Source organism: Mus musculus, chromosome 7 (assembly GCF_000001635.26).
Source record: "Mus musculus strain C57BL/6J chromosome 7, GRCm38.p6 C57BL/6J".
Taxonomy (NCBI): Eukaryota; Metazoa; Chordata; class Mammalia; order Rodentia; family Muridae; genus Mus; species Mus musculus.
In genome coordinates, this window is record NC_000073.6 from 32,207,426 (window position 1) to 32,217,730 (window position 10,305).

Genomic DNA, 10,305 nt, shown 5'->3' on the forward strand with positions numbered 1-10,305 from the left:
CCATGCTGGCTTACACCTCTTCTTTGTCCTCCATGTTTGGCTTCAGTGAGCAGAAGCTGGCACTAAATGAATTATATATTTTAGATAGCCTCTATAAAAGACACAAAGACTTGATAGACTGGATTTTACCAAAAGCCTGCACTTGTTAAATAAATGCTCTTATGATTTCTTCCTTTGAGTATGTGACAACACTTGAGCATATGTGCCCATTGAGCCACTTCAGAAATGATGTGTTCTTTAATTGAGTACAACTTTCTCAGAGTCATTGGTTTGCCTGTGAGAGCTTTTCCCTGGGAAGGCCATTTGGCTTTTCACAGGACCAGTCAGCCTTCTTTAGGAAGCCATAGGTGTTGTTATGTCACATCAGGAAACAGATGAACAGAGCAATGGCTCCATGCTTGTCAGTCTTACACACTAACCAATGTGTCCTGTTTGTATGACTTTCATTCCCTCAGCCTGCTCACAGGTACTTTATCTGTTCAATGAGTCTTTTCAATGTTTGCTAAAAATATACAGAATAAGAGTCGTGTTAATATGTTGTATGTCCATTTTTAAAAATGGAGTTCATCATTTTAATTTACATGTATTTCCAGGCCTATCTCCCTTTTACTTGTTGGATTGCTGTTTTGTGTTTGAGTGTATAAGGGAGGGCAGGTATGTATATACCACAGCATGCATGTAGAGATCAGAGGACAATCCTGAGCCATTGTTAAATACAGACCTCTGGCTTTATGATATTGTGGAATGCCAGGGTAGCTGGTCTACAAACTTTTGAGAATTTACCTGAGCTCCCAAACTCTCAACAGGAGCACTAGGAATCTAGGCACATGCTAACAAGTCTGGCTTTACATGGGTTCTGGGAGTCAAACTCAGGTTCCCAATAATGCACTGAAGCACTCTACCATTGAACCATCTTCCAAACAATTCACTCTTTCTTCATTTTGGGCATAAACTCCTATCTCTTTCCCCATTGAATTTTTTTTGTATATTATTACGTTCGGAGACTCTATTAAAGATTTATTTATTCATGTTATGAACATGAGTAAACTGTTGCTGTCTTCAGACACAGTTGAAGTGGGTCACAGATGTTTTTTATGCTCCATGTGGTTGCTGGAAACTGCACTTAGGACCTCTGTAAGAGCAGCCAGCATTCTTAGCTGATGAGCCATCTCTTCAGCTCCTTGGTTTTCTTTTGAGTTAGGGTCTCAGAGTGTAACCTTCACTGTCTTAGAAACTGCTATATTAGCCAGGTTGTGCCAAATGATAAATGTCACTATCAGACCAAGATTATCTGAGAAGCATACCCTTTTGATCTCTGCTTTACTCTCCTGTTATAACTGGACACAAGGATTTCATAGTCTTGTGATATAGCCCAGAGACATCGCATGAGGGAAGTGTTTCTCCACTTCTTTTCTATCCTGACGACCTGGTGAATCCTGTGGCTACTTACATACTATTTTCCCTCAGAAAATCCTAGTCTCCAGAGTCTCACAGAGCTCCAGTAAACTGAGCATGGGGGCTCAATCTATAATCCCAGCACTTGGGAGGAAGAGACACATGGATCTCTGTGAGTTCCAGGCCAGCCTAGTCTATACAGCAACAACAAAAATAAATGAGACCAGAAAGGCTCTCTCATGATCACCTGGCTAACCAGAAGCAGTCACCCTGCTCTCAGTGACTATACAAGTCATTTCTCTTAGTATCTCCTGGATACCCTGAAGACCTTGTTCAGCACATAGACACAGGTCACAGAACAGAGTTGCAAGCTTTTAATAGATTTAGTCTAAGAGACTGAATGATGAAGGAACAGTATCAGGAATCCTACTTCAGGAGAGAAAGAGAACAGGTCAGCAAGATGGCACTTAGATCAGACATGTTGCAAAGATGGGTGCCCAAAATACATTAACATCTATTCTCCTAATAGGTTGGAAATAAATTCTAAAATGGATCTAAAATTGTTAAGACTATGGTATGACCGGCATTCTGGGCTGGCGACCATGGCTTCCTGGAAAACAAAAAGGAAGAGAGGGACAGTGTTGGCTACAGGCAAGTTATAACACCTCAGTAGGACTCCACAACCACAAAGATACTGTTCCTCAACCACATGGAAGAAAATCCCATGCAGTGATTCAGGTCTCTAGTAACAAGTTCTGCCTCAAGGGAACTGGATACCACTCACACCCTTCAGGAGGAAGCCTGAAAACCACTATAGCCAGCAGGGAAGATGTGGAGAAGGTTCTGGAAAGTATGATGGGAGCTAGGTCTAGAGCGGGACAGTAGAGCTGAGTATGAGTTTGTTGATGTCTCCCACATCTGAGTACCTCTCTCCAGGCACATTGGCTGTGTAGTCATGTTAAAAATATGTCCTCCCTGTAGACTTGTGAGGGAAAAATCATTTTGGATAGCACTGTGGTTTTTCAAGACCTGATAATCAAGTAAAATACGTTGGGAAATAGGGTGAGAGCTGCACTGCTCAAAATATACATTTCTGCAATCCATTTATGCTTGAAACAAGAGACTAGAAGAGACAACAGTGGTGAGTGTAGGCACTTGCTGGGGTAGGGCTGGCATTTCAGATGTGGTGGGAGTTTTTGTTATAGCACAGATGATATCCCCAGCAAAGGGATTCATCTATGGCTGAGGAATAATAAACCAACAGAGAGGTTTCAAAAAGGACACTGGAGAGAAATTTCAAGCATTTTAAAGTAGAGCTGGGTGTATCAAACCTGTGCAGAGGCCATCGAAGGTCTCCACTGTTATTATTATGGGTGAGAATCCAATGTTTACCCAGCATGTGGGAGTGAACTGCAGGATGGTGCAAGGAACAGGCTGGCTGTGTACATGGCATGCTGCTTTACATGTACTAGGGTGGGCAAGTGTTTCAGTTCTCAGTTGCAGGACAGCTGATATGCAGTAATGGTTGCATTTATTACAGATACACAGCCTTACAGCATCTGTTGCATGGGCGAGTGGAGGTACACAGAAAATTACCATAATTTTGGGTTCCAGAAGTATATTTCTTATTCTTTCCTCACTGTAGCAACCCTGGATTTTTTCCAAGGCCACCTTTTCCTCTGCAGTAGCATCGAATGCCTGTAGTTCTTGATACAACCACACCCTACTTCCTGAGAGAACACTTGCATAGCCTTCAAAGAAAGAAACACATGCTTCTGCTGCAAACACAGAGAGAAAATACCATTAAAAGACAATGGGATGGTCAAAGCAGAGGCTTAATGTTCCTTGCAGCATCTACAAATGCCTTAACTGACTTTTCTCATAGTCAAACCCTCCCAAAGGCTTCAGCCTCCCAGAAACAACATGGTTTACATGAGATACACAGATCTAGCAGAAAAACATCCATGAGTGGACAGACCTTGGTATCTGACTTTCACATATGCCCAACACTTGCCTCAGCTACAACTGTGCATCTAAGTTCCCTTCATCATGAGTATCATCACCAGCACACCTCTGTATCCATGTCCCACAAACCCAACAGTTTTAACTCAGAGGAGAAAGCATCAATTGTCTTCTTAAGCTCCTTGCCAGTGGCCTCCTGAGGACACCTAGGTCTGTCTCAGGGCCCTACTTAGATATCTCCATGGGGCTGAGATGGGGTGCACAAGGGTACCACTCTCACATGTCTGGAAGCTCAGTTCTCCAGTCACCAGCAAGCCCAGCAGAAGAAGTGTCCCCTTCATGGTGAAGAGTGCTAAATGCTTCTCTCAGAGGAGAACCTCTTATTATCAATCATTATAGCTCTGAGCCCAGCCACACCCATCCGCAAACATAACTTCAGGAGTTCCAAACACCATTTGGTTCAGAGCCTAGCACCTGTGGATCTCCTTTCAACTTGTATAGAGGGAGCAGCATGGGGGCCCCTCCCACTCTGAAGAACAAACAACCTGAGACAGGCTGACGTCATCAGTTTCTAGAGAGAAGTTGTTTGTACCTTTGCCAAAGAGGGTTGAGAGCTGATCTTTGCAAGCAGCCCAAGTGCTGAACAAAATGACCTGTGGTCCTGTTCTACTTGTCACCTGTGCTTTCTTGTCAAACTCCTTACCTATTCTTGATCCCATTTTCCAAGCTACTGAGACCTTTGTAGTGGAAGGCTGAGAACATGGAGGCACCATCTACCTCTGTGACACTCTGCCAGGGTAGTCCCCAGCTCTTTGGCAGTGTGGATATCCTTGGGAGCTGATGATGCTTTTGTACCACAAATTGTGCTTCACTCCACATTGCTCATTCATGTTGTCATGTTCCCTTGTCCACTCTCACCTCTGTTAGGAACCATGTCTTAAAGAGGTTTGAACAGTATTGACCATGTGGTGAGAGCACTGAGTGTTAGAGTGAGGGTTTCAACACTGAACATGAACTCAACTGTCCACAACCCCTCAAGCTACTGTGAACTTCCTGCCTGTAAACTGCACTGCTCTGCAGGCCACAGGAATTGCTATGTGTATAGAGTGTCTCAAGTTCAGAAAAACATACTTACCATAAGGAAAATATTTCCAGCACAGATATGATTGTCAGCTGTATGTGGTAGTTCATGTTTCTTAAGATAGGCAGGTCTTAAATTTAGGCTCACCCTGTTTGCAGTGTGTGATGGCTAATCTTGATGATCATTCTGACTGGGTTGAATGTTGCCATAGAAACAAAGTTTTGAGTGGGTGTTTTTAGGTTTGGTCAATTGAGGTGGGTAGACTGACTTTTATGTGGAAGCGTGTACTATGGTTACATATAGGTGGACAGAGGTAAACAAGCTGAGAAGAATCATTCATGCCTCTCTGCTTCCTGATTGTAGATATGACTAACCATCTCAGGTTCATTCACTGTGCCTAACTGACGGTGATGGACTGTATCTCTTCAAACTGTGATTAGAAATTTTTTCTTCTCACATGGCATTTTGTCACTAGTTCCCTACAACAGTGGCAGCATAGTTTTTTAGTGTGTGCAAAGCCAAAGGGTTCTCTTACAGCACTGCACACATAAACAGGAGAAACCAAAGAGATAGCTCAGTGTGAAAATTGCCTCTTGTGCAAGCATAAAGTTCAGGGTTCAATTCCATTGGACTCATAAGAGTGTTGGCAAACATGTTTAATTCCATGTGAGCCTCGTTTTCAATAAGAGACTTGGTCTCAAAAATTTGTGTGGAAGGATGTTGAGATAGCTTAGTGATTAAAAGTGAAGTGATTGAAGGTGAACACCTGAGTTCAAATATTAGAAACCACCTTGTACAAGAGAATTAACTCCTCGAAATTGTTGTCTGACCTTCACATGCACACATACACACACACACACACACACACACACACACATACACACACACACACACACACACACACACACACACACATCTTAGTACCACTGTCCATACACAGGCACATACACAAGTATACAAACACATGAACAAACATCTAGAATTTTCTATGGAACCTGGCTTGAAGAAGCATGAACAGGCTCCTAATTGATGAATATAAAACAATTAAAAAAAAAAAAAACTAAACAGGCCTGCCCCAATCCAATTGTGTGGAACCTGAGACTGTGGTAAATAGGGAAGCAGACTACCCGGGCCTGACCTGGGGCACAATTCCCTTCCACTCCACTCAAACACCGGGGTACCTTGCCAGCGGAGGCACCTGACACACGCAAGGGCCCACACAGAATTCCCCACGGGATCCTAAGACCTCTAGTGAGTGGAACACAACTTCTGCCAGGAGTCCGGTTCGAACACCAGATATATGGGTACCTTCCCTGCAAGAAGAGAGCTTGCATGCAGAGAATACTGTGCCCACTGAAACTAAGGAGAGTGCTACCCTCCCAGGTCTGCTTATAGAGGCTAACAGAGTCACCTGAAGAACAAGCTCTTAACAGAGACAACTATAACAGCTAGCTTCAGAGATTACCAGATGGCGAAAGGCAAACGTAAGAATCCTACTAACAGAAATCAAGACCACTCACCATCATCAGAACGCAGCACTCCCACCCCACCTAGTCCTAGGCACCCCAACACAACCGAAAATCTAGACCGAGATTTAAAAACATTTCTCATGATGATGATGATAGAGGACATCAAGAAGGACTTTCATAAGTCACTTAAGGAATTACAGAAGAGCACTGCAAAAGAGTTACAGGCCCTTAAAGAAAAGCAGGAAAACACCACCAAACAGGTAGAAGTCCTTAAAGAAAAACAGGAAAACACATCCAAACAGGTGATGGAAATGAACAAAACCATACTAGAACTAAAAAGGGAAGTAGACACAATAAAGAAAACCCAAAGCGAGGCAACGCTGGAGATAGAAACCCGAGGAAAGAGATCTGGAACCATAGATGCGAGCATCAGCAACAGAATACAAGAAATGGAAGAGAGAATCTCAGGTGCAGAAGATTCCATAGAGAACATCGACACAACAGTCAAAGAAAATACAAAATGCAAAAGGATCCTAACTCAAAACATCCAGGAAATCCAGGACACTATTATTCCTACGAATAACAGGAGTTGATGAGAATGGAGATTTTCAACTTGAAGGGACAGCAAAAATATTCAACAAAATATAGAAGAAAACTTCCCAAACCTAAAGAATGACATGCCCATGAACATACAAGAAGCCTACAGAACTCCAAATACACTGGACCAGAAAAGAAATTGCTCCTGACACATAACAATCAGAACAACAAATGCACTAAATAAAGAGAGAATATTAAAAGCAGTAAGGGAGAAAGGTCAAGTAACATATAAAGGAAGGCCTATCAGAATTACACCAGACTTTTCACCAGAGACTATGAAAGCCAGAAGAGCCTGGACAGATGTTATACAGAGAGTAAGAGAACACAAATGCCAGCCCAGGCTATACCCAGCCAAAATCTCAATTACCATAGATGGAGAAACCAAAGTATTCCACGACAAAACCAAATTCACACATTATCTTTCCACGAATCCAGCCCTTCAAAGGATAATAACAGAAAAGAAGCAATACAAGGACGGAAATCACACCCTAGAACAAGCAAGAAAGAAATCCCTCAACAAACCAAAAAGAAGAAAGCCACAGGAACAGAATGCCAACTCTAACAACAAAAATAAAAGGAAGCAACAATTACTTTTCCTTAATATCTCTTAATATCAGTGGACTCAACTCCCCAATAAAAAGACATAGACTAACAGACTGGCTACACAAACAGGACCCAACATTCTGCTGCCTACAGGAAACCAATATCAGGGAAAAAAAACAGACACTACTTCAAAGTGAAAGGCTGGAAAACAATTTTCAAAGCAAATGGTCTGAAGAAACAAGCTGGAGTAGCTATTCTAATATTGGATAAAATCGACTTCCAACCCAAAGTTATCAAAAAAGACAAGGAGAGACACTTCATACTGATCAAAATTTAAATCCTCCAAGAGGAACTCTCAATTCCGAATATCTAAGCTCCAAATGCAAGGGCAGCCACATTCATTAAAGACACTTTAGTAAAGCTTCAAGCACACATTGCACCTCACACAATAATAGTGGGAGACTTCAACACACCACTTTCATCAATGGACAGACCGTGGAAACAGTATCTAAACAGGGACACAGTGAAACTAACAGAAGCTATGAAACAAATGGACCTGACAGATATCTACAGAACATTTTATCCTAAAACAAAAGGATATACCTTCTTCTCAGCACCTCACGGGACCTTCTCCAAAATTGACCACATAATTGGTCACAAAACAGGCCTCAACAGATACAAAAATATTGAAATTGTCCCATGTATCCTATCAGACCACCATGGCCTAAGACTGATCTTCAATAACAACATAAATAATGGAAAGCCAACATTCACGTGGAAACTGAACAACACTCTTCTCAATGATACCTTGGTCAAGGAAGGAATAAAGAAAGAAATTAAAGACTTTTTAGAGTTTAATGAAAATGAAGCTACAACGTGCCCAAACCTATGGGACACAATGAAAGCATTTCTAAGAGGGAAACTCATAGCTCTGAGTGCCTCCAAGAAGAAACGGGAGAGAGCACATACTAGCAGCTTGACAACACATCTAAAAGATGTAGAAAAAAAGGAAGCAAATTCAACCAAGAGGAGTAGACGGCAGGAATTAATCAAACTCAGGGGTGAAATCAACCAAATTGAAACAAGGAGAACTATTCAAATCATTAACCAAACGAGGAGTCGGTTCTTTGAGAAAATCAACAAGATAGATAAACCCTTAGATAGACTCACTAAAGGGCACAAGGACAAAATCCTAATTAACAAAATTAGAAATGAAAAGGGAGACATAACAACAGATCCTGAAGAAATCCAAAACACCACCAGATCATTCTACAAAAGGCTATACTCAACAAAACTGGAAAACCTGGACGAAATGGACAAATTTCTGGACAGATACCAGGTACCAAAGTTAAATCAGGATCAAGTTGACCATCTAAACAGTCCCATATCCCCTAAAGAAATAGAAGCAGTCATTAATAGTCTCCCAGCCAAAAAAAATCCCAGGACCAGACCGGTTTAGTGGAGAGTTCAATCAGAACTTCAAAAAAGATCTAATTCCAGTTCTGCACAAACTATTTCACAAAATAGAAGTAGAAGGTACTCTACCCAACTCATTTTATGAAGCCACTATTACTCTGATACCTAAACCACAGAAAGATCCAACAAAGATAGAGAACTTCAGTCCAATTTCTCTTATGAATATCGATGCAAAAATCCTCAATAAAATTCTCGCTAACCGAATCCAAGAACACATTAAAGCAATCATCCATCCTGACCAAGTAGGTTTTATTCCAGGGATGCAGGGATAGTTTAATATACGAAAATCCATCAATGTATTCCATTATATAAACAAACTCAAAGACAAAAACCACATGATCATCTTGTTAGATGCAGAAATGCATTTGACAATATCCCATACCCATTCATGATAAAAGTTTTGGAAAGATCAGGAATTCAAGGCCCATACCTAAACATGATAAAAGCAATCTCAGCAAACCAGTAGCCAACATCAAAGTAAATGGTGAGAAGCTGGAAGCAATCCCACTAAAATCAGGGACTAGACAAGGCTGCCCACTTTCTCCCTACCTTTTCAACATAGTACTTGAAGTATTAGCCAGAGCAATTCGACAACAAAAGGAGATCAAGGGGATACAAATTGGAAAAGATGAAGTCAAAATATCACTTTTTGCAGATGCTGGTGTGGATGTGGATAAAGAGGAACACTCCTCCATTGTTGGTGGGATTGCAGACTTGTACAACCACTCTGGAAATCAGTCTGGCGGTTCCTCAGAAAATTGGACATAGTACTACTGGAGGATCCCGCAATACCTCTCCTGGGCATATATACAGAAAATGACCCAACTGGTAAGAAGGACACATGCTCTACTATGTTCATAGCAGCCTTATTTATAATAGCCAGAAGCTGGAAAGAACCCAGATGAACCTCAACAGAGGAATGGATACAGAAAATGTGGTACATCTACACAATGGAGTACTACTCAGCTCTTAAAAAGAATGAATTTATGAAATTCCTTGCCCAATGGATGGACCTGGAGGGCATCATCCTGAGTGTGGTAACACATTCACAAAGGAACTCACACAATATGTACTCACTGATAAGTGGATATTAGCCCAAAACCTATGATACCCAAGATATAAGATACAATTTCCTAAACAGATGAAACTCAAGAAAAATGAAGACTGAAGTTTGGACACTATTCCCCTCCTTAGAAGTGGAAACAAAACACCCATGGAAGGAGTTACACAGACAAAGTTTGGAGTTGAGATGAAAGCATGGACCATGTAGAGACTGCCATATCCAGGGATCCACCCCATAATCAGCATCCAAACGCTGACACCATTGCATATACTAGCAATATTTTATCGAAAGGACCCAGATGTAGCTGTCTCTTGTTAGACTATGCCGGGGCCTAGGAAACACAGAAGTGGATGCTCACAGTCAGCTAATGGATGGATCACAGGGCTCCCAATGGAGGAGCTAGAGAAAGTACCCAAGGAGCTAAAGGGATCTGCAACCCTATAGGTGGAACAACATTATGTACTATCCAGTACCCCGGAGCTCTTGACTCTAGCTGCATATGTATCAAAAGATGGCCTAGTCGGCCATTACTGGAAAGAGAGGCCCATTGGACACGCAAATATTATATGCCCCAGTATAGGGGAACGCCAGGGCCAAAAAGGGGGAGTGGTTGGGTAGGGGAGTGGGGGTGGGTGGGTATGGGGGGACTTTTGGTATAGCATTGGAAATGTAAATGAGCTAAATACCTAATAAAAATGGAAAAAAAAACCTAAACAACA

General features: G+C 41.8%; 1 protein-coding gene across 2 annotated transcripts; it reads right to left on the reverse strand.

Moving 5' to 3' along the window:
- Window positions 1–1,747: 1,747 nt before the first annotated feature.
- On the reverse strand, window positions 1,748–3,717 carry Scgb2b11 (secretoglobin, family 2B, member 11). Of its 2 annotated transcripts, none has more exons than NM_001310657.1 (3): window positions 3,638–3,717; window positions 2,992–3,173; window positions 1,748–2,005 (listed from the first exon to the last, which is right to left on the reverse strand). In NM_001310657.1, exons 1-3 carry the CDS (start codon window positions 3,696–3,698, stop codon window positions 1,910–1,912), a joined length of 339 nt encoding a protein of 112 aa, NP_001297586.1. In that variant the 5' UTR covers window positions 3,699–3,717; the 3' UTR covers window positions 1,748–1,909. The 2 variants fall into 2 exon arrangements, with proteins under 2 accessions (NP_001297586.1, XP_006540556.1); XM_006540493.1 differs by having other exon boundaries at window positions 1,910–2,005; window positions 3,067–3,173; window positions 3,638–3,698.
- Window positions 3,718–10,305: the final 6,588 nt, after the last annotated feature.

What these genes read in the sequence shown, in the direction of transcription:
- Scgb2b11 (NM_001310657.1), bottom strand. Translation starts at nt 3,698, where the DNA reads ATGAAGGGGACACTTCTTCTGCTGGGCTTGCTGGTGACTGGAGAACTG. An exon ending in AGAACTGAGCTTCCAGACAT is followed by an intron (nt 3,174 to 3,637) that starts GTGAGAGTGGTA and finishes CTGTGTTTGCAG; the next exon opens with CAGAAGCATGTGTTTCTTTC. An exon ending in TTCTGGAACCCAAAATTATG is followed by an intron (nt 2,006 to 2,991) that starts GTAATTTTCTGT and finishes TTTGTTTTCCAG; the next exon opens with GAAGCCATGGTCGCCAGCCC.